The sequence below is a fragment of the Anoplophora glabripennis genome, unplaced genomic scaffold (genome assembly GCF_000390285.2).
Source record: "Anoplophora glabripennis isolate ALB-LARVAE unplaced genomic scaffold, Agla_2.0 scaffold381, whole genome shotgun sequence".
NCBI classification, from domain to species: Eukaryota; Metazoa; Arthropoda; class Insecta; order Coleoptera; family Cerambycidae; genus Anoplophora; species Anoplophora glabripennis.
Genome location: NW_019416476.1, coordinates 495,252 through 519,652, shown reverse-complemented (window position 1 = coordinate 519,652; position 24,401 = coordinate 495,252). Strand labels below are relative to the sequence as shown.

General features: G+C 32.1%; 1 protein-coding gene across 1 annotated transcript; it reads right to left on the bottom strand.

Annotated features, from left to right (window-relative positions):
* Positions 1 to 744: 744 nt before the first annotated feature.
* On the bottom strand, positions 745 to 24,401 carry LOC108909936 (putative mediator of RNA polymerase II transcription subunit 12; the record flags this gene model as incomplete). Its single annotated transcript, XM_018714411.2, has 10 exons — positions 24,313 to 24,401; positions 9,799 to 10,376; positions 8,006 to 8,355; positions 6,224 to 6,481; positions 5,490 to 5,636; positions 4,780 to 4,990; positions 4,359 to 4,531; positions 1,343 to 1,488; positions 1,022 to 1,266; positions 745 to 965 (listed from the first exon to the last, which is right to left on the bottom strand). Coding segments are annotated over exons 1-10 (2,367 nt in total), but the record flags the coding sequence as incomplete, so codon positions are not given.

The following is a 24,401-nucleotide window of genomic DNA, read 5'->3' as shown; positions in this document are numbered from 1 at the left end:
ATGTTCGTTGGTTAGCAAATCACTTGAGAACTGCTTTACCGATTTGGCAAATTTTTTTTAAATGTTCATAATAGTCCAAATAAGGTTTTTAGGGAAAGAAAAATTGGATAAGTTACCCGGAAAATGAAATATTCGCGAAAAACTGATAGTGCTTTTTTCTTTGGGATTTTTCTATGAACTCAAGACCATAACTCACGATTCGAACGATGGATATGCATTATTCTTTTTTGTTTTGTTCATTATGGTTCTGGAAAAGTTTTCAGGAAAAACAATCACAAACAAGTTTATTGAAATTTGGGCAGGACGTCTATTGGGTCAGCTAATTTTAGCTATATTATCTTAGAGAACTGTCTATAATAAATTTTATTCAAGTGTCTCTAAAAAGCGATAATTAGCTCATAAAAAATAAAGAAAAAAATGTTTTGTAGTCCCATCACTTGTTTAGAAGCAAAATTGTCAAATTTGTTCTAAATCAGTTTGTTTTCATCCAGAATTCCCTCCGCGTATTTATGTTTATCTTGTACAACTTCCCCAACAAAATAATAAATAATTTGTTTAAGGAAAGTTTATTATTTGGAAATTCACAAATTGTATTCATTAAGTTTAAAAACTGTTGATTCTTGAAAATTTGCTAAGAACTTTAATATAATATGAAGCAACTGAAAGTACAAGATTTAATTCTCTTTTCTATGTGAACATTTATGTTAACTCATATTAGATTTTTTTTATTTCAAAGCAACCCACCTGCTGTAATTGTTGCATGTTCATTTGCATTGGCTGCTGTGTAACTGCAAGGTTAGATTGCAGTGGTAATCCCTGTTGTATGGTACTAATGTTTTGTTGCTGAATTTGTTGTTGAACTTGTTGGGCAGCATTTGCTTGGGCTGACATGGACACAACAGGCATAATGGGTCTATCTCCGGCCATTTGCAGCTGTTGAGAAGGGATAGCAGGAATCGTTTGTACTAGAAATTTAATTATTATTTAAGTAACGATTCATTCAAAAGTTAATACTACATACTCATCATGGGTTTAGGTTGAATGTGCTGTTGTTGTCCTTGCTGCAATTGGTATTGCTGAATAGCTTGCTGTTGTTGCTGCTGCTGCTGCTGCTGTTGAATCTGCTGTTGCATAACGACAGCTTGTTGTTGTTGAGTCTGCTGTTGCTGTTGAGTTTTGTTTTGGTTTGCTAATTGCTGAGCTTTTTCGGCAGTCATTGGAGATCCTGGTGTCATAGCCATACCGTTCGAATTCATTACCAACATTCTAGAACAAGTAAAAAGTTCAGATGTCGGACTATACTCGTATTATTAATATAGTTTCAAGTGTACTGGTGACTTACTTATTTCCGACAATGTGATGTTGTTGCATATTCGAGTAAGGTTTAATTTGTGTTTGATTGGCTGCATCGGCTTTTGGAGCAGGAGATGTTCGTATCTGGGGAGCTTTTGTTCGGATTTTGGTGCCAGGTTTGTTGCCCATGGATGCCTGTAAATAATATGTCTATTACCAAATGGTAATAATCATTATAACAATTAAGTAGTTGTATTTGTTTGTGGACATATGTAAAATGTTAAAAAAATGGGGTAATTTAAAGTAACTTTTATTTAAACAACTGTAAAAATGAACAATTCATTATTTGTTATATGTTATTTGTTATTTTATTTGTGGGATTTCTTAAATAGTTTTTTGGGTATTTTACAGCTTTACAAATTATAAAATGGTGGAACAGAATTTTTTTTATTTGTAACAAAATACTCAAGAGAAAAAGAGAAACTACTTTTCATTGAATATTAAATTTAAAAGAAATCATTTGTTTTATTGTACAATATATAAACAAAATTCTGTTTTTGGATGTGACAGCAAAATTAGAAAAAAGAGAAAGAGAATTTTCACTATGGTCCTAAAATGTCTCCCGATATTTTGAGAATGGATGGAATTTACAAAATATAGGTACCTTTTTATATTAACTTTTTTTAATGAATAAAAAGGGAATGGACAAGGAATCCTGAATTGCACATGCCAAATTTTATGTTGTGATAAAACACTATAAATTAAGAAAAAAAGTCTTATAAACCTAGGTCGTACAACACTTTGTTTTTGAGATAGAATTTTTGAAATTTAAAAATATAATATTTATTTAAATATCTCTTAAACTGTTTGACATAGACTGATAAAACTTAGGGTAATAATTTAACTAACTGGGTAAAAATTCTTGAGGTAATCCACACTTATTCAAGTTTAAAATAATAGTTACCGAAAAATGGCTCCATTTAGGAATAAAATGGAAGATTCTTTTTTCTTAGAAGCACCAGCCAGAATTAAATGTAGTTATCCCAACTGCTAAATATTCCGTGATGTCTAAATTCTGTCAGTGACGATATTTCCCATCATCTCCCCTACTGATTAACATACATATTTATGTATCAACTTGGTGAGTTTTTGTCCATAATTAAGTCACAATAAGGTTCACTAATCTGTCAAACATTTTGAGACATATTTAAATAATTGTGATTTTTCTTTATTTTTAATTGAACAATGGATTTCAAAAACGAAAACGACCTATGTTTAAATAAGCATTTCTTCATTGTCTTTTCTGAGGTGTTTTGTCAAAGGGAGATAGTAGTATAAATTATTTTATTTCCGAAAAGTTTCGAGACATTTAATAATTTTTTATACTTACACTTAGGTTATTTGGACATTAATTTACAGGGTATTAGGTACTCACGTTTCAAGTCAAGGGTAGTTTTAAGGCAGTTTACTATTTTTTTTTACCTTGTCAAAATTTTATAAAAAATATTTGCAGACTATTAGGCAATAAATCCAGATTTCATACGAGAGTGCATTTGTAATTAAATAATAAATTTCATAACATTGAACAATCTCAATAAATCTTTAGTTATATTATTTTTATTTTCAAATATGTATTTTAATTGAAGTTTTGCATTTGTTTTTTTCCTTTCATTTCGATTAATTGAACTTAAACAGTGACTTTTTCTCTAACAATCTGAAGATAGATATTTTTCAAAAGGGGATAAATACATACAGTGGCAGCTGGTGCGGAGGGGGCTCTGAGGCGTCGCCCCACGTCCTAGGAATTTTCGCAGTAAAAAAAATTTAATTTAAAATTTAGTTTTCAATGTCATCTAGATCATTAAATAGATTAGTTTTATGACACACATTAAAACAGAAATGTTAAATTTGAAAAACACTGAATACGTGGATTCATTGTAGCTCTCCCCTGAATCTGTAAAGTGTTTATACCGGTGGTCACGGTTACCATCGCGCATCAGTGAAAGACGGAGTGGGAGTGAAGTGATATTTACTATGTTTGGGCTCTATTTAGTTCGCCGTAACCAAATAACAACTGTTTGTGCTTTTTTTTCTTATTAATAGTATATTACGTAATAAGTGTTGTAAAAAGCATTTTACGCACAAATGGAAAAGTTACGACGCCGCGTAGCGGCGAGTGCGTAATTCTATGAGTGCGTAATTGCATTACACCACGTATTACGTACTATACTTTACCTACGACCACTACTTTAAATTCTTAAAAACACACCGTCTGCAATCAATGCAAGATTCCTATTACGTCGTACGGTAAAAAAATCGCACAGCTTGGTAAAAAAATCGTACAGTTTTCCTAGCAACCGCCTAGCAACGGTCAATACAAACAGTATTGTATTCGTCGTTGCTAGGCAGTTGCTAGGAAAACTGTGCGATTTTTTTACCGTGTGTAATAGGAATCTTACATTGATCGCAGACAGTGTGTTTTTAAGTATTTACAGTAGTGGTCGTAGGTAAACACAATATGTTGATGTGTGGTGTAAAATTTTGTTACCTACGTACTGTTTCTTGTGTGTTTTTTTAGATATTATAAAAGTTTAAAATAGATTTTAAAGACAGACAAACAGTAGTTGCAGTGCTATCTATTGAAAAATCAATGGCGAAAGAAATACCATACTTGAATGAAAAAGTTAATTAAAAATTTTCTTTCAGACAAAAACAGAAGAATGGACTCTCACTATAAAATAAAATCAATAGTACTTAAAATAAAACTATTATATTTGATTTTTTTTTTGTTTGAATACTTCCGCCCTCTCTGTTATAGAAGTCAAGAACCGCCACTGGATAAATATAAGAATGTTAATACTGCATACATTAATATCATGTGTAAGTTTAAAATATGAATAAATTTTCCAAAGCATTTATCATTTCCCATTAACGGACTATATCTTTAGCAAATTTGAAAAACAAAAAAAAATTATAAGAAGATACCCTTATTTTTTATATTCTATATTTATTTATATATCTATCCCTAAAATATTGAGAAACAAGTTGTATACTGTCATACTTACAGGTGTTTGTGCACCAATCGTCTGTGTTGAGACTGAACTGGCAGGACGGATGTTCGCAGCATTCGAGGGTAATATATTTAATGGACGATTGGTTTGTTGTTTAGGTTGTATATTTTCATTAGATGGTCTTGGTTTCGATATTTGTTGGACGGTTCCCTGTGTTGCAATAGTTTCTAAAATAAAAGTTAAAAATTAAAAGATAAATGTAGGCCAAGCTTTGTCTGCATGAAATTTGTTATGAAAAAATAAATGTTTGATAAAGTTAAGCTGAAAATCATTAAATACTGTAGCAGCGTTCAGAATACTATTTTGAAGATATTCTAAATATGACAATAATTAAAAATACAAGCTGCTGCTAAAATATATACTGACGAATAATGAAGGACCAACTAATAAAATTAAGTTAAAATATATCACTTACGATTTTGTTGGGTTTGGATGGTAGCAGCTTGAGGGTTCTGCTGAATGAACATTCCTGGGCCGGGAGTTCCATCTGCCTGAGTACCTCTAATGAAAATGGGGTTGGGTGTTAGCTGTAACGCCTGAGACTGTAGACCATTCGTGGTCCATACCTGCTGCAAACCATTTGCTGCAAATTGCCAAGGAGCAAATTGCATTGGCTGGCCTCCAGGCTATAAAGAAGAAAAGGAAACAGTCAAACCCTATGTCCACATTTTTTAAGCCTGGCCAATATTTGTTGGTGAAAATTTAAGCAAGAAGTGTAGTTGCTGTGGAGTTTGTGATAGTGCGTGAGATAAACAGCAATAGTAAAATGTGGGGAGGGGAACGAAGAGTTAATCTTTTAACTTCTCGAAGACTCTCAGAGATCTCCCGCATTTTTATAGGAAATATGTAGTAAATTTATTACTTTGGTTCACTTTCATCCACATGGTTAATAGAAGAGAAGTGACCATATTTCCACACAAGGTTTTACACGTGTAAAAAATTGAGGATTCAGTTTTTTGATACCAAAAAAAGCATTCAAGAATTTTCTGCTTTTAATGAATTAGGTGCCTCTTAAAAATCTGTTAATATATTTCGGAACTACTACAATACAAAGTATTTATATAAAACATGCTAGATTTTATATTTTCTAACTACCTCAAATTCTACAAAAGACTTTATTCTTACTTGTATTGGACTGATAATTTGGGCAGTCGGCTGTGTGCCGATCATAGCTTGGGAAACCTGTACACATTGTCCTTGTTGTTGTGTTTGAGCAACAGCGCCTGTACTACTTGCAACTTTTTGCATTTGAACTTTTTGGCCACCCATAACCTAAGTAGGACAAACTTTAGAATGACAATGTTTTTAGCAATTAACAGATTAACAATAGTACAATGCGCATATGCTTCTGTATCCAGTGTTAAGTGTAGGTTTTAAAAACTAAAAATGTCTACATCTAATTATATTAATGTATAACTATTATTATTTCTAAATGTGTAACACAAATGATTTCAGATTAAGCGGAACTATTTAAAAAGTTATACCTGTCGATGAATTTTTCTTATGAAATTATTAAAACTATACAAATACATTACTGCACTATTCATTTTAGTTTTGATAGAAGTAACATGCATCCAGAATGTTTTATTGTATTTAAGCCACAAAGCATAAACTATAATGCTTTGTGATTTAAGCAAAACAACCATTATATAAAGTACATGTGACATAAGTACTACAAATGTCAGTGTAATGTAATTAAATTTGGTAACTTGAAGTGTAAATAAATCAATCACAAAAATGGAAATAAGAATTCATGCCATGTATTTTGTATTATTATTGCTATTAATTTTTATTATTATTCCTATTAATCTTGAAAATATTTTTTGTTATTACTTATATATGTTACTTGTCTGAATTACCTTATGCATTTCCTGAGGTTTTTGTTGAGCGACCTGTCCATTTCCTTGGGAATGATTGGGTAGAATGTTAGGTTGAGAACTGATTACACCCAGCTGGCTAAACACTAATGTTTGCTGATTCTGGGTAGTAGGTATTGTTGGAATTGTTGTGTAGCCTGGGAAGGTAGCAGCTTGGCTGCCTTGCAAAACTTGTTTTCCTTGAGCCGTTGTCAGCATGTGGGGAGCTAGTTGGTTTCCTTGGAAAGGTTTAGCAATAACCTAAGACACAATGGACAAATAATAGTACTTATATTGCTAACTGACTCCAAATAATTTTAAGTATAAGTTTAGACAACCTGAATTTTTTGAAAAAAATGGACACGGATAATAAACATTCCCCTTGCGATTTCAGATTTATATTAACATAGGTAAAGAAGGAATAAACTTTTACTCGAAAGAACAATTATACATCAGCTGTATGCTTGGAATACCATAAAACCGAAAACAAACAATATTTTACTGGCAATTGAACATTTGCACAGGTTAATTGTTTCTGATACTATGATATCCATAAGCTTTTGTTTTAATTGCGGCTTTAATTTTTTGAACCGTGCTTCCTACAAACTTCTGACAATTGTACTTTGTATAGTAACAGGTTGCTGGAAAATGAAATTTTCATCGATGAACTGCAACCTCCCTAACCTTTTGGAATCACAATTAATCCTTTGGCGATGTTTACGATCCACTTCAGTCAGTGCTTCACCTTTAAGGTGGATCCACAAGACCAATTATCACCGACTGATGCTTCAAAATATAGATTAGTTGCTGAAAATGATTCTGTTCTACACTTCCTCTATCAAAAATCATGGGTAAAGAAACGGCTGCACTTGTCAAAGGAAAACTTCAAATAGGTTCATATTCAATGATTAATCCAAATTAGTTGGTGATAGTTTTGTGTCCAACTAAAGAAAACTATAAAATTTGCCAAACAAGCAATGATGTAGGGAAGTACTTCATCCAAAATATTAAGAACTTTCTTCAGCAAGAAAGTTAACATGGAGAAATATCAGAATGTACTGACATAGAACCTTCCGTCTAATATTGAAAAATTGCATCTACATGAAAATTTCATTTCCCAACAAGATGGTGGATCCTACCACACATTGAGATCACCTAAAATTTGGTTTGAAAATGCCGTTAATATAAAGAATGTGTAGTAGAAAATAAAGAAGCATGCAAGGAAAAATCAAAGAAAAGAACTTGATGGATTTACACACTAAACTGCTGGAAATTTGAAATAATTTTTTGAGAGATGCATGTCAGAAGCTTGTGGGTAGCATATTTTAAAGAATTAAAGCCGAGATTAAGGCAAAATGCAATGTTGTGTGAGCATTTATTTTCCAGCAAAATATTTTTAATTTATTTGAATTCTGTTGACTTTTATTGCCAGTAGAAAATACTAGCTTTCACTGTAAGAAGCGGATATCCTTGCAAGTGTTATTTTATCGGTGTTTATTTGCGGATGGTGTAAGGCAGTGTTTTTGTCAGCAAACCAGTAGAAAGCTACCCCTATTGCTTCGGTATCTCTGTTTATAAACACAAACCAGGTAGAATGTTTCTTTTTCATGTATATTATTTTTTGTTAAACAAATCAGGGTGTTTAAACCTAGAATTTCCAGGGTTCATATCATTTAGACATCAAAATATGTTTGTATGTTCTTTGAGTTATACTCTTTCTTTCTTAATCTCATCATTTGAGATATTATCTATTAATTCTATTACACCAGAATAGGAGAAAATTACCTGAATTTGTGAAGGATTGATGCTAGGATGTAACGCAATATTACTTATGTTTCCAGGCATCAAGAGCTGCCCCTGGGTGTTGTACAATTGCGATAGATAAGCCGGATTTTGAATTGGCTGCTGGATAACTTGTACAGCTCTTCCATGACTCCAGTCAGTACTGATCTGTTGCTGGTGGGCTGCTTGACTTTGTTGCAGTGGGGACATCGTTGTTATGGTGGTTGTTCCTGTTTGAGCCGCAGCCAGGACCCCTCCTTGGGCCTGAATTACCTGGCCCTGTTGGGCGACTTGCTGATGCATGGAAACGGTGTGCTGTGGGGGTCCCATTGAAGTAGCTACACACTGAGCACCTGAGAATAAATAGCTGTTTTAAAAAGAAGTAAAAATAGGTAAAGTAGATTTTGAGTTACAAACAATAAAATTTCAGTGTGCCGGTTAAATAATGTACATTTTCGAAAAATATCCAAATTAAAACTTTATGACAATGTGTCAAGAAATGTTCAAAAATTTGTTGAACCATTTGGTGTATGTGTGTATGCAGAGTATAAAGTTTGCAAATATTTTATTGAATGGTGATGCATCTCCAATTTTTCATAAACTATGATAATTTTTGGTTGGATATCCTCAACGAAAATGCAAGTAGTTATAAAATAAATATCGTTAGATATATACAGAGTATTCATAAATGATTATAATCCATGTGAGCAGTAATTTTGTTTGGAACAGTTATTTTATTCCCTTCATGTTGGCAATTAAATTGTGGTAAAATTAAAACAATAAGATCAAAATTACATTAAACCCCAATATTCTATTTCATGGGATGTGATTGGTGTAATTTTTTTACAAGATTCCCTTCGATCAATCAGCGAATGCATTTCAAGCGTAGACGTAACGGTTTGTCACTGGTCTTTGTAAACATTTATGAAGGTTCTGTTTCTATAGAAGATACAGGAATTTCAATACCACATATTTATATCAAGATTATGAGAAACTTGAAGGTTAATCTAGAAAAATAAAAAGTTACCAATGCTGTACAAAATCAAAACAAAAAAACTGTCAAGTTTAACTTGCAAGAATTAAGAGTTTGAAAAACGAAACAGTTTACACTTTGTGGTGTTGGGATGATTTGTCTTTTTTTGTGAAATCGCAAGCAATATCTACTTCCTTTGTGTGAAATATTTTTGGTTAGATAAAAATAATTTATACAATTATTGACTGATACTTTTGATACAAGGGATATTTTTTATAGTAATTCTATATTCTTTTCCTTTTTGTTGAAACAAAATAACCACTTAAATAAAAATATACTGAAAATGCCACAAGTATATTGTTACCTACCAATATATAAATTCTGGAGATGCAAAATAAGTTTTTTTTTATATATACATATTAAGTACATTTTATCTGAGTTAGACTGAAATATTCATATAATTAACGATGTCAAAAAAAAATAAATAAAGATTGTGCAAGAATGGATGGAATATGTGCATTTTTATTTTTAAACACACCAAGTCGATAGGCGTATACAAAGTACATACCTATTACTTACAAAAGATAAGTAAAAAGAAAAAAATGGCCAGAACAAATACCAAGTTCAACAAAACAACATCTATGTATGTGCATGAACGAGATAAGTGATGTGCAACGTTTTCCTGTTCTTGCACCAGTCTGTAGCAAAATTGCAGCACAAAATACATTTTTAAACATGTATCTTTACTAATCTCATTTTTCAAATAAACGGATTTATCCCCCTTCTGCCGTTATGAAGTTGCTTGTATTAAAAAACAAATTACCTGATGCCCCTACCGCAACCTGTTGCATGTGCGGGCTCTGCGCCGGTACGAGGGCCTGTTGTTCCTGTTGCTGCTGTAGAGCGACCTGTTGCATCTGCTGTTGTTGCACAGCCTGAGCCTGTGCCTGCGCTTGAGCCTGAGCTTGAGCCTGAGCCTGGGCCTGAGCCTGTGCTTGTGCGTTGGCGTCCATCTGCTGTTGCTGCTTGTTGATATCGCTCATACTTGACATGCTATCCACGTTCTGCTTGATAAACTCGTGTCCGCGGTCCAAATTCAACAGTGTGTTCGCGATGTCATATTTACAGTCGTCCGCTGTGATGTCTGTTATACCGGCCTTTTGGGCTAGAGTCTCTAAGCACTGCAACGAGCGGCTGCCTTGTTGCTGCTGGTTGTTGTTGTTATTACTCGAATCGTCCTGTTGCGTCGATTCCGGCTCTTGGTTGTTGTCCTCGTTGTTGTTTACCTTCTGTTGTTTAGGTGGGGTGCTGGTATTTGTGGCGTCTTTCAGAGGTTGCTTCTGTTGTTGCTGCTGCTGAAGCTGGCTGTCGGCTTGTTGGAGGTTGTCGTAATGTTGGGACCTGAGAGAAAATAAATTTTTAAGAGTTGGGAAATTATGTGAATACTAAGAAAATATAGATAGACATTAATTAGACAACAATCTATTATAAAACACCAATATGCAATATAGGGTGTTAGTTTTTTTAATTTATTTTTCCGAAACAATAGTAGTTTTATTAAAATTTAGATGATCGTGAAGATTTTTGCCATTTTCTATGACTAAATTTAGATAATTGAAGTGTTGAAACATTAAAGGGACTAAGTACCATAAGATGTTTCCTGAAATATTTGATAATAGTAGTATAAATGTAACAATTTTGTAGCAGTGTATCTAAAAATTTTAAACAAAGTTATTATTATTATTATCATTTCCAGAAAAATATAAAAATAAGAAGGGAATATTTTGTTCATCTCTATTTATCTATTAACGATGCCAAAATCAACCACTCTGATAAAGTTCTTCATTTATCTGCTTGTGGAGAGCCTTGAAGCAAAGTGAATTTAGCTATATCTAGACTCTTGTTAGGTAGTGTCCCCGACATTCATCGTCTCGATCGCACTAAATGACGTCACGAATTAAGGCGGCCGCAAACGCCCCTTTAAAACATTTATTTCGCGCCATTGTTCAACTTTGATAATATGAACGCTTCATTTTAAGTACTTTTTAGTCTCGTTCAACATTTAAGTTATTAAAGATATTTCGGATACGATATCTTGAAAAAAATCCGTAGAATAAAAATAATTCTAACACTCAGTATATTGAATGCACGCATGTTTATGTTGATAGGATGTCGTATGAAAAGTGTGCTAAAGAAATAACTTCATGGGCAAGCTAGTAACTAATAAATATCTAGTATAAAAATTAAAAAAGCAATAAAACAATTAAAAAAATATTTTAGATAATTATTAATTACTAGTACTACATACCTAACATTGTTTAACATTTCTAGATAATTGGTATCGAAGAGGCGTAAATAGGACTTTATTTGTTAAGAATTTTTGGAAAATCTTCAATTTAGTTAGCTTTAAAGTAAAATAAAAGTGCTAGAGCTAATAATAATAAAAAATATACTATAATTTAAAAAAATATTTGAAAATAAGGGACCTTTTTGAAACGCCCTATGTATCTATATATTATTTAAGACATTGTTCAAAAATGTTGAACGATTTAATTTCAGTACAAGATTGAATGTTTTTTATTAGAACGTTGTTTGTATTCATTTATAAATTTTTAACAAACCATACAATTATCTCGATCGGTATTCACAATGTGTTACTTATTATTATGCATTTCTTTCGTGTAGAGGACCCAATGCAATTATACTTTTCCCCAGATACCGTCACATCCCAGTCTTTTTTTCCATTTTTATTACACCCCTGCACCACCGTAGATACGGATAGGGCAGATAGGGTCCAGACTTAGTTAAATCTTTATTAGATTTGTGGCCCTGCTGCATCTATATTGCTTATTTATTTTAAATCTTATGCGGACACCATCGTGGCTCATATGCAAAGGCATCAATTTACGCTACTCAAAAAGAACTGATTCGGAAGTGAAAAATGGAAATGAAATTTCAATAATATAATATATGCAATATATTATAATTAGCTGTAATACGTACGAGGGTGGTCTGAAAAGTTTTCGACCTCAACATGAAGATGGCAGCACTGGACGCGCAGTTGTTATGTAACAATCGTTTGAGTGAGTTGATGTGAGCGTTTTTATGAAAATGGACAAACTCGAGTATCGAGCTGTCATTAAATATTTGTTTTTGAAAGGCAATACGCCTACGCAAATCAAAGATGAGTTGGATTCAGTGTATGGGGACTCTGCGCCATCATTTTCAACATTTAAACATGAGAAAGCTGTCCGCGCGTTGGGTGCCGCGTTTGCTCACGTTAGACCAAAAACGTGTTTGAATGAACATTTCCAACGCTCTGTTGGCGCAGTTTAGGCGCAATAAATCCGAGTTTTGGCGCCGATTAATTACTGTAGATGAAACTTGGATACACCATTATACGGCCGAAACAAAAATACGGTCCAAACAGTGGACTGCAAAGGGGGAACCGGCTCCAAAAAAAAGCAAAAACTGTTTTTTCGACTGGGAAAGTGATGGTAACTGTTTTTTTGGGATAGTCATGGAGTTATTTTAATCGATTATCTTCAAAAAGGAAAGGAGCGTAGATACTACGCATCATTACTTGACAAGCTGAAGGCAGAACTTGCGGAAAAACGGCCACATTTGCAGAAAAAGAAAATCCTGTTTCACCAAGACAACGCACCGTCTCACACCTCAACGATTGCCATGGCGAAAATCCACGAATTACGGTTTGAACTGCTTGACCATCCTTCTTCCTCAGCTGTTGTCGCCCGCGGTTTCTTTTTGTTCCCTCATCTAAAAATTGCGCTCGGAGGACAGAGATTTTCGTCAAATGAAGAGGCAATCACCTTCGTGAACAATTATTTTGCAGAGAAAAACGCCGAGTACTATTTGGACGGGTTACAGAGATGGGAGCATCGCTGGGAGAAGTGTGTAGAGTTACAACGAGACTATGTTGAAAAATAAAAAAAAAATCTGAAAAATTGTCTTGTATCTTTGTTAGGTCGGAAACTTTTCAGACCACTCTCGTATGTGCTTTCTAAATATCACGGATGAAGCATTCTGACCTTAAGAATTAAGGACTGGTAGCATTACTTAAATTTTAAAGTGCGCTAAAAATGCGATCTAAATTTCACAATTGTTTTAGGCTCTACTTTGAAAACTAGAAAAAGGCTCCAAATATCTGTGGAACAGTAAAGAATAATTTTGTCTATGGATTTATATTGAAATCTTAATTTTCAACGGCTGAATCCATTGTCTTAGAATTATTGGAAAAGTTTTCTTTCATCCTTTTAGGATTTCCTTTGTTTTTAACTTCAGTTGGTATTTTTATGGCGCTATAAGAATTAATGGTCTCTCATGTATATTTTAAGATAAGTGTAGCACGTAGTGTGGGTTATCATTCTTGAGCTGTGAAAGGGGAACAAAATTTGAATACCGCTTGTACAATTTTTTATTTTACTAGGTGAATCCAACTAATTATAGTCACACAGTGAACGTAAAGTAAAGAGGTAATATTAACACGGTTCTTAACATTATATACATAAAGACCTTATTTAATTGAAACCAGGTGTTTCCGCTATACAAATATTCTATAACGCCTTAAGAACAACCGAAATCTTTGCTATTTCCGCTCTAAATGCAGACAGTTTTTTCTCAGTCTCAAAAGACGAGTTAAAATGCGTTCAATGTTAATGCGTGTACCTAAATGTTAGTTGTATTTATGCTAATTATTGAAAGTTGTATTGAAGCCAACATCACGCCAGCAGTTCGCATTTTTTTTTATAGTCTGGAAGTTTGCGCACTAGAACCATTTTTTCCTGTAAAGACAAATACAAAACCAATTCGATGATTCTGATAGACATAAACTATTCTAGCTCGTGATATTGAGATACTTGGGTTTGCGTTTCATTGTAATATATATTTTTGGCAGTATCCAATAAGCGAAACTTGAAACAAGGTGAAAACTGTGTGAGAAAATTGCTATATATTTCGCGGCATAAAAAATAGGTCAATACTTTTCGAAATATATCAATATACAGGCTGATTCAGGAGGAAATCTCAATATTTTAGGTACGTATTCAGGGATCCAAAATATGTAAACATAAAAGTTCCTATAAACATGGGTCCTATTCTCAGTCGTTACGTAATAGCGATAAACAATATTCAAGATTTTTATTAAATTATTTATAACAGGTAGGCTAGGTTCTATAGTTAAAAATGCCACCGTTTACTTCTAAATACAAGTCAGCTCTCTCATGAATAGCTCGGGTCGCTCTATAAATGAATGCGGATCTGTTTCTTATAGTTGCTGCTGAATTTATTCGATCGAGTAATGTATCTCTAGTGTTTACTTTAGCAATGATTTAAACCACCCCCAAAGACAATAATTAAGAGGATTAAGGTCTGGCGATCTAGCTGGCCAATTATGGGGATTACCTCGACCAATCCACCGGTTTGAAAAGTTGACTAATAAATTTCATACTTTTAAACTGTAGTGTGCAGGGTTCCATCATGTTATGATTACATGTTCTGTCGTGGAACATCTAATAGGTTTTGCAAGTGATTCTGTAGAAAATTTAAGTACCTATACTTATCCTGTAAGATGACCGTCGAATATGAATGGACATAATAACATTAATGCTGAATTTATGTTGAAAATTATGTTCTAACTAGCGTGAGGATTTTTATAGAATCATCGGTGTTGATTGTGAATATATTAATATCACCACGAGCCACGAGTGTACTGTGCTTTATCAGGGAACAGAACATACTTATACAGTATTCGATTTGCATTAATCCAATTACGGAATGCAGATACAATTCTCGCACTGGGAAACATACCAGATTCTCTAGCAGTAGTAAAAGCTTGTTGAAAAACCCTTCTATCTGGCACTTTCCTATTCGGAAAGCGACGCTGCTACACCACGACTGCAAGATTTGAGTCCCCTTACAGAAGACATAAACGAATATCATATCAGCATATTCACGATGCGAGAATGTGGCAGGCATAATGAAATGAATCTAATGTTTCTCAAAGAATGGGGTCATTCAGTAAATTTTCAAAAACGTTCTTATTTTGAATATACAAAGTATTGCTCATGATTAGACGATCCCGAAAATTTCAACTCAATCCGTTGAGCGGTTTTCAAACTATATGATTTTTAAAATGGGAATATTTGTCTCAGCCGTGGCCATGCAATGACGTCACTGCATGGGACGGTCAGCCGGCTTGGCGCTACTTCCAGATGAGTTTCTGCATCTACAGAATGTTTTAGCGTGTGTGCATATTAAATTTAAAAAATAGAAGCAAATTTCTTTTATGTTTATTTTGGGTCCCTGAATACGTATATAAAATATTGACATTTTCTCCTGAATCACCCTGTACATATATGTCAAAGACAAAATTGTAAGATTATCTGGGCAGCTAATAAATCTTGAATAAAAAATTAAATAAAATTAACAATTCAATGAATTTATATGCTTTTGTGCCAACAATTTATCCATTTTAACATAATATTTTCAATTTACTCATAAACATGAAAACGGAAAGATATACAATATCATTATGCACGGTTCAAATATTGAATTAAATATTGACGATAATTATTAATGAAAATTTGTATCGATATTTTTATTTAAGTACATACATATTTCTGCTACACTAAGAAGAAAGAAGCTTTACAGAAATAAATAAGCCCCTGCGTTAAAAAGATCGGTCAAAGGGTTGAATTTTGTCTAACCAAAAATAGGTATCTCACGCTGAAGTAGATAATTTTAACACAAAGCAAGTTAACGTTTTGAAAAGTGTCATTCTCAAAACTTAATATAATTTCTGCAAATCCGAGCCACGTGACAGTTTTTTTGTTTTGTTTATCCACTTTTAGGTGGATGACGTAAATAGTAATTTATTTAAGTGTCAGAAACACTCCATTAAATAAAAATTAGAAATATCAGAAGATATCAGTATATACCTAGTCGTGCTGAATAAAGTGAATTGTTATTAGAACAAGTAAAACTAATAAAATGGATTTAAGAAGCTTTACCATATTAGATATAATTGCAATTAGTCTAAAATTAGATTTAGTAATTAGTAAGTTATCTTAATGTAAATAAACAAAGGTACTTCCAAAAAATATTGATATTGGCAGTAATGTTGGATTTCGCTTCTTTGTGTATTCTATTCTGTATTATTGCAAACAACATAGACTTCACAGAACTACCAATGCAAAAAATATAACGAAAATTAAATTTTGAACCTTCCGGTAAAGACATCCTACATCCTTACTTTGTTATTACCCTACTTATAGGAATTTGTAGGAAACAACAAAGGTGATTGATTATACGTTTTCACTTTATAAATATTTTATACATATAGATTATATAGAATTTCACATATATGATCGTATATTTTGCCTCTTTTTCAAAAGAATGTCGAATTATACCAAAGGCATTAATAATAATAGGTTCTACTTATTGGTGCATGAAGAAAAGTGAATTGATATTGCCTAAAGTATCAGCATTGGGGCTACTATGGGGCCCATTTTTCTGGAACCCATAAAACAGGTTACTATTAAAACCGGAGATCGTCGTTTTTAAGGAAGCCGTATGTTTTCTCGTAATAATACCACTACCAGTAGTTCCTTATTACACGTCCAGCGGTTAAATGAAAAAAGACACCCGGCCCTCGGTGTCGCGCGAACAAGTTCCTGTAAATGTGAACCGGAATTCTTAATCAGCTGGCCGAGAGACGAGACGAGAATGCATAATAATCCTTAGAGGGGATGGCGGTATTCGCCAACGTCATCGCAGATTTGCCTTGGGATCTTAAATCCGTACTCTGAGAGATGAAATGTGTTAAAAAAACATAGGCGGGTGCAGGAGGGATACAACTGGGACTGTCAGGGCAAAATTGGAATGCGAAATAAAAGTAAATTATTATGGGGGTATTATTGTCCTATTTGAAAAGGAACTTACTTTCTTTAAATACGAATACAAAGTGCAACGGCGACATTGCAATATTTTTAAAGCTGATTGCTCTCACCAAAATAAATAAAAAAAAAAACAGTAGTAATTTTTTCCTACTTTACGATCCCCTCATAAGTTCAAAGTAAAACAGTTTATGATCAATTTCTCAAGAACCATTGAAGATGCAGTTCCTTTATGGTTTATGGATATCTGGTTACATATAAAGTTTGAAAATCTAAACCACTCAGACTTTCAATTATCAAAAAAATGTTTGAGCCTTTTCAGTTTTTTGTTTCAAAGAACCGTTCAGTCAAAAGTCCAAAAATTATAACAATGTTAGGCTGGATTCAAGATATTCACGGGGGTCGAGACTCAAATTCCCCATAATTAAACACTTTTAATTGTTGAAATATTATAACAATAGATTTTTACCTATGATCCAAATATTTGGATATTTTACTTATGAAGGCTATTTTCTAGATTAAAAAGTTTTGATTAGAAATAAGTCTACACTGTAAAAAATTTTCACTCAATTTTACTCAATAATGTATCAATTTCTGTCCACACCTGACTGAGTGAAATTTTCACTCTATTAGTATGAGTACAACTGATTGTGAGTGAAACTATTGCATCAGAAATGAGTGAGTTTTACTCAAATCCGAGTCACTGCTAACTATCAATTGAGCGACTTTTTACTCTATTCTGAGTATATAAAACCAATTTAGAGTTGACTTTTTCTCTAATATGATTTAAATTTAACTATTATTGAGTAATTTTTTACTCAGACTTGGTTTTTAATTAATTAAATATTGAGTGCAAAAATAAATAACTCATAAATGATTAATTAGGATATACATATATAAATTCACTTCGCGGAGCCTCCTCCTGTCCTGGCTGAGGCCCGCCAGCTGAGACCCGTCTGTTCAATTGGTGATCATGCTTTTTTGGATCATCTAACGGGCCCCTATCAACTGTGGTCGAGATTACAGGAGCAATGTATAAGTGGTGCCATCTTCAAGGCGTCATTCAAATTACTCGAAATTAATTTAAACTCGCTCAGTAATGAGGACATTTACTCTGATTTAGGTACCCGTGAACCAAATACGAGTTTACTTGAAGAATTTATTTAAGAAGTGCTTATATTTGAGTGAAAGTACTCAGTTTTAGTTTAAATATAATCGCAAATGAGCAAAATGATCAAAATGCCCAATATTGAGTAAATATGTAGGTACTCAATAATTTCACTCCGAACCTTTATTGCTTTCACTCACATCGATTTTTTTACAGTGTACCCGAAAATGTAAAAGAAGATTTCCTTCAGCATCATATAATATATCTTTTAAAAGTTGAAACTTCTTAAATCACCTTAATTTTTTTAACATATAGCTACTATGAAAGAATTGTATTGCATCAAATTTTCTTTAATACGTCTTAAATGTTTCCCATCAAATATTAACAGGATCGTAGAACACTTAGGAATCGTTTTGGGAAAAAAAATCTTTTTTTTTAATGTTTATTTTGATGAAGGCAATCAGTCCTGAAAGGCGTACATCGTGATTACTGAAAATGTTTCTCTACGAACTGTACCAATTTTAAGATCTATTTTTTTTTAAACTTTCTCAGATTTTCTTGATCGTGATGTATGTTAATATCAATGCAATAGCGAAAAGTTCGTTAAAGGGATAAACAAAAAAACAGTTTAGAATAACCATAGACTAGGACAGACATTCAGTTTTTTATTTTTAAAAAGCTCTTAAAAACCCTTAATGGTTTTTGTAGAATTTGCATTACAATGAGATTATACAGAGCCTTCATAAATGATTACAAGCCACGTGACCAGTAATTTTATTTCCTCTATGTTGACAATTAAATTTCGGTAGAATTAATAATAATTGTTAGAACAGTAAGATCAAGGTTACGTTAGAACACAACATTCTGTTTCACCGGCTGTGTTTGGTATTATAATTTTTCATGAGATTCTACTCAACCAATCAGCGATCACATTATCTCGAATATAGACGTAACGGTTTGTCATTGTTCATTGTAAACGAATCATTAATATTGGCCAAGATTTAGGAATTTTTCGTTACTAGTACCAGCCCAGCAATGCTGGTTGCCTAAGCTCGGCGGCTACGTGGCTTATAAACATTTATGAAGACCCTGTATTAAGCTATTATTTTCAAATACAGCGTAAAGTAAAAAATAGAATAAGGATCAGGGATAGTCCCAGTTGAAATTTACTAGCCTGGTATTGGAATAATGTATTTGAGTCATTTCAACCTTTCTGTAAAATGACTATGGAAGCATTTAAATATTGAGCCAACACACGTTTTATAAACAGGTGTTACGAGTATAAATGTGCCTAAAAATGTAAAAAATGTTTCTGTGTGGTTAATCATTGACTGTTTTACAAATTATGTCGGGCAAATTTATCATATTCTGTTTTGTATTGATTTAACAGGTTTTGAGGAAATAAACAGAACAATTAAGGTTTAATCGAATCGACGTTAATAAGCGTGCTAATTAATTTAATACAGTATGAACAAATTAAATACTTTACACACAATTTTATTGTACCATATACAATATAAATATACAGGATGTTTTGAAAAAATTTGGCATAAATTCAGGAATTGACATCAAATTTGGCCAAATCTTTTTTTTTTTAAAAAGAATATATTGCATTAAGATTTCCCACAACTAAGTTTTTGGGTATGTCAAAAAGATGAGAGTAAAATTATATTGTCAATTTTTAGCAACATTTTAGAAAATAATTTTTCTGAGGTTCGGTGTATGGCATTGTACGCCGCATATTATAAAGTAACATTTAATTTTATACAAACAATAAAAATTCAATTGACTACACCAAAGCCAACCAATTTCCCAGTGATCTGGAAGCCAACAAATTTCTGAGTGATTTGAATTGTCGAATGAGCTGCTTAATCAGGGCTTTCGAAGAGGAACACTTCAAATAAATATATGCCTTTTTTAATGATATGCATAGGATTTAATAAACCAGATGATTTTCTCATTTCAAATTTGCATCATTTCTTCAATATTTTGGTTCTTGTCATCCTTTTTCAATACCGGAAAAAAGTCTCTTGGTATTTTTTGGTAACTTACATGTAGGTATCAAATTTCAGAGCAATAAATAGTTATTTGAAAACGATATGGCAAAAAAAGTCACCTTTGATGGTGTGGTGTTTAGGAAAAATCTTCATATATACCATGTTTTGCCAGCTCCTGAATTCATGGCGTCTTTTTGAAGCTCATGTATATCGATCCGTGATCCGTTTATACTTCAGAAAAACTGAGTTTCTCTTGGAAAATAGTATACTTTTTTCTATTATCACTTGAGGTTTGTAAAGTCCTTTGGATGTTTAAGAAATTTTGGCGTTTAACATATTTTTCCTTCAACTACCCGTATCCACGCCACCGCTATTAGCAATAAAATGATTAACAGTTAGAAGACAGTTAATATTTACTCGAGTACAAATTTTGACATTTTTAAATTTTGACATTTTTATCTTGGTCGATTAAGGCAATTAAGAAAATCCCTTTTTTAAATAACAGTTTCAACAACCTGTATCTCGGAAACGCAACGTTAATGAGAAAAACGTTATATGAAACAACCCCACTATTTTCCAAGTGGAACATAAACGCAGAACATCCTGTATTTAATATTTCCTTTATTCAACGTAGTCGAATTTTGACGGATATGGAAGGAGTGCATGCAAATTGGAAAGACTTAGGCGCTCGCGAGTTAATTATCCGAATAAAAGCAGAGGAACGAATTTCTGGAAAGTCTGAATTTCAAACGGCGTAATTTCAGTTCCTTTTTTACTTTGTCTTCGAGTTAAGGAACAGCAGATGTGCGAAATTAGCTCCGGAATATATGGGCACAATGGAGACGCACTAAATTATCGATGTCGCTCTTGCCCACTTTTATTAGAAAACTTCTACGATTACTGGTAATATCAGCCATTTATAAGGACACCGTGCTGCCTGCATTAGAAAATGAAAGTTATAAATTGTAGCGCAGTATAACGTGCAAGTAAAAAAAATGATCGATGGTTGGTTTTTCCATGAATGAATAATTTTCACACTGCATTTAACAAAAACGTTTTTATTAACAAATTGTGAAAGCAGTTTTCTAAAAAACACATACAATATGTTGCATTATGCATAAACGATCATTTTACAATAGCACATATTTAAAAATTCGCCACTATCACGTCGATATTATTTAATCAAAGGAAATACTTTTGAACAAGTATTTTAAATTTAAATTCAAGTTATTATTATTATCAAGAATTCATTTTTTTAACACTCAATGCCGTTTACTGTGTTTGTATGCCGGATTGATTTAGTGTAAAATATTAATTTAATTATGTTTCTAATTTTCCTTATTTTAACGCTATTAAATTTACTACTACTTACGAAAAAAAATGTAGTAGCGTTTCAGATTAAAAATAACAAAGTTTCTGTTAAGAAAATATCCATTAATTATCCCACTTTAGGAAATATGCTTGCCAATATTTTCATGCAGCAATTTGAGAAAAGTATAATGAATATTTGAACATTTCTTCACGCACCGTTTGCTAGATGAATATGCTCTTTCATCTTCTTCCAATCTTCACAAATTTGGAAGAAGGAATGGAAGAATACATGTCAATTAGAGTCATCTGTATTATTAGTGAAATCATTAATTTTGTTGCTTAACTTTGGTAGTATAGTGTTCACTAACTATGTATTAACTTTAACTGAAAAAATATCAATAATTTCGTTAATATTTTTTAAAGTATGGCATTATTAACTGCGCATATGAAATATCGTTTACTTATAAAAAAAAATAAGGGTAAAATGGTATTGTACGTTTTTGTTTTATAATTCAAACTGTATTGAAGGTGAAAAAAATATAGGCATATGATGACGTTAATCTTGACTTCAACCACTACTTTGAATTGAGCGTAGTTTTTTTCACATTGGATGCCAAAATTTCGTTTCAATATCTTCAGGAGATATTTAAAGATACAAAATTTCTTTGGGAAAACTTTTCAGAGAACAATAGTTTCAAGAACAAACGTTTATACAAAGAAAATGTTCTTAAATTTGGACAAGGACAACGCTACTTGATATTTTGTTGCATTACACCCATATATCAAAAATTGCCGGAAAAATTGGGGGATACGTTTTTTCCCCAAAAAAATTGGTAAAAACGGAAAAATTTGAAAAAATTGAAATTTTGTTAAAATCTAAGATATATAGAGTTCTAGTTACTATGTTTACCAATGTAAATAATATGTATTTAAAAAATAACATTCAGAAATTATTTTACTAAAAAAATCGTCAGACTGCTGATTCTAGAACGTACCTACTGTTGCTAATGTTATTTTTAGTTCGTTTTTATGTTGAAATTTGATAAAATAAAAATTTTTTTAGTTATAAAGTTATTTTGTGTCTTTTCGGTGTTTATTCAGGAAAAACTATGATTTTGTTTATTTTTATCGTTTTAAATAAAATACATATTTGTCTTTTGTTAATTTATACTCGAGCTTTGCTAGTTTGAGATTTCAGAGCATCCCTATAACGAATATATAAAATTTGTTAAAATATGTTATTTTTATACTCATTTATTATACTCATATATTTTAATAAGTGTTTTTATTAGTTTATAGAATTTTTTCATTTTTATTCCAATTTTGCCGTTTTTTTTCCGAACTAAATCTTTAGTTATTCCCCGTATACAATACGTACAAAATTATTTTTCTAGCCGAGTGAACAACAAAAGACGTTTCAACCATGACTTTTGAATATCCGATCGATCATGCTTTTCTTATTTCTCACTGTCCCATATCAACTCGAGATAAATCAACAGCATAAAGGAATCTAATATTTTATGGCGTCCAGGTAGAAACCCTTTAGATTTATTAAAATTCCTCAAATGAACCCGAGGATTTTTTTTAAAATATCTAATCTCATATCTCTTTTTGAATTGTTCTCTGTACAGTATTGTGTTATCGTAACTAATTATGTTAAAAATATGTTATTTATAGCTTTCGCTCTCTAGAAAGGCATATTTATAAACATTCCTTATGTTATGTTTTGTAAAACAAAGCATATTTACACTATTAGTACTGAATAAATACCATGCAACTTCTTATCTAGCTATGGCTAATAATAGTACACTTGTACATTACTGACATCTTTATAAATAGACATATATATTATATTTATGGCATGGACCATGTCATCTTTATTAAAATTATATTTTCTGTAAGGCTATTATTAACAAATAAGTGAACACGGTAGTACATAACTAAGCTAAGCTTTAAGACTATTTTTTCCTCTGAATCATTGGTCAAGGACTGTACACGGGTCTATTGTGCCTTGCTTTTGAGAGACAAAGCGTTGAAAATGATTTTTAAAAATCAAATTTTGATCTAAAGAAACAATGTATTGCATTGAAATTTTTATAGGAATACGTAAATATTGTTAGTTTTCGATTCTCTTGTAGTGTCGTTAACTACGATCTTTTTTGGTATTTGTTTCCTACATATTATAAAGTAAAATAAAAAGACAGGATAATTTGCTGCATCTAAAAAAACTATCGATTGTGCCAAAGTCAACTACCCTCTGTCCCTGAATATTGCTTTTATTCCATCTTTTTTTAAAGTAGAGACAAACCCTGTTTTAGAGCTTTTAATCATTAGGCGGAAAATTATTATTTGCAAAACGGCTTCCCAAAAAATTCGCAATCTTTCACGTTATATCAGCTAATAAAATCGTATTTTCTCCTTCTCTCCTCCTTTCCTTAAACTAAGCCTCAAATGAAAATATATTTAACGGTATTGAAAGGGGATATAAAAACATTAAGAACTACTGGCGTTTCAAATTTTTTTCAAAATTAGGTGGGCTCCACTGAGATATTTATTATTTTTATTTTTTTTAATTTTCAGTGCCTCTGAAAGTGAAAATATCAAATTTTCTTTTCAGAATTACCCGAGGAAAATTTCAACACATACTTTTTATGTGTAAAATGAGATTTTGCATTATAATTAGTAAACATAACCTCAAAAAAGTTACCTACCCAGATGTGCCATTCATGCCTTGCATCTTAAAAACAAAATACTTAGACCTATGACCCATAGGAAAAAATCGTCCTGTTTTGTTTACTCTATTAGTCCCTAAATTTATGGCATTATTTTTCAGAATGTTAAAATCAAAAGAAGTCATCAGAATATATTAAAATAATGAAAAAGCTAATAATTCCTATTAGTATGTAAATACATAATATTAAGTAGATAAATATCAGGGTATACAAAATTCCAAACAAAAAATCTACTACCTAACTACTGTCAAGATAATTTGTTACAATAATACCTACTTCACTAAACAAACTATTTGCAGGCTTTTAGAAATCATTGGTTAGAACCATAGCTGGCTGTGGCACAAATACTATTCTTTTGCAAAAAC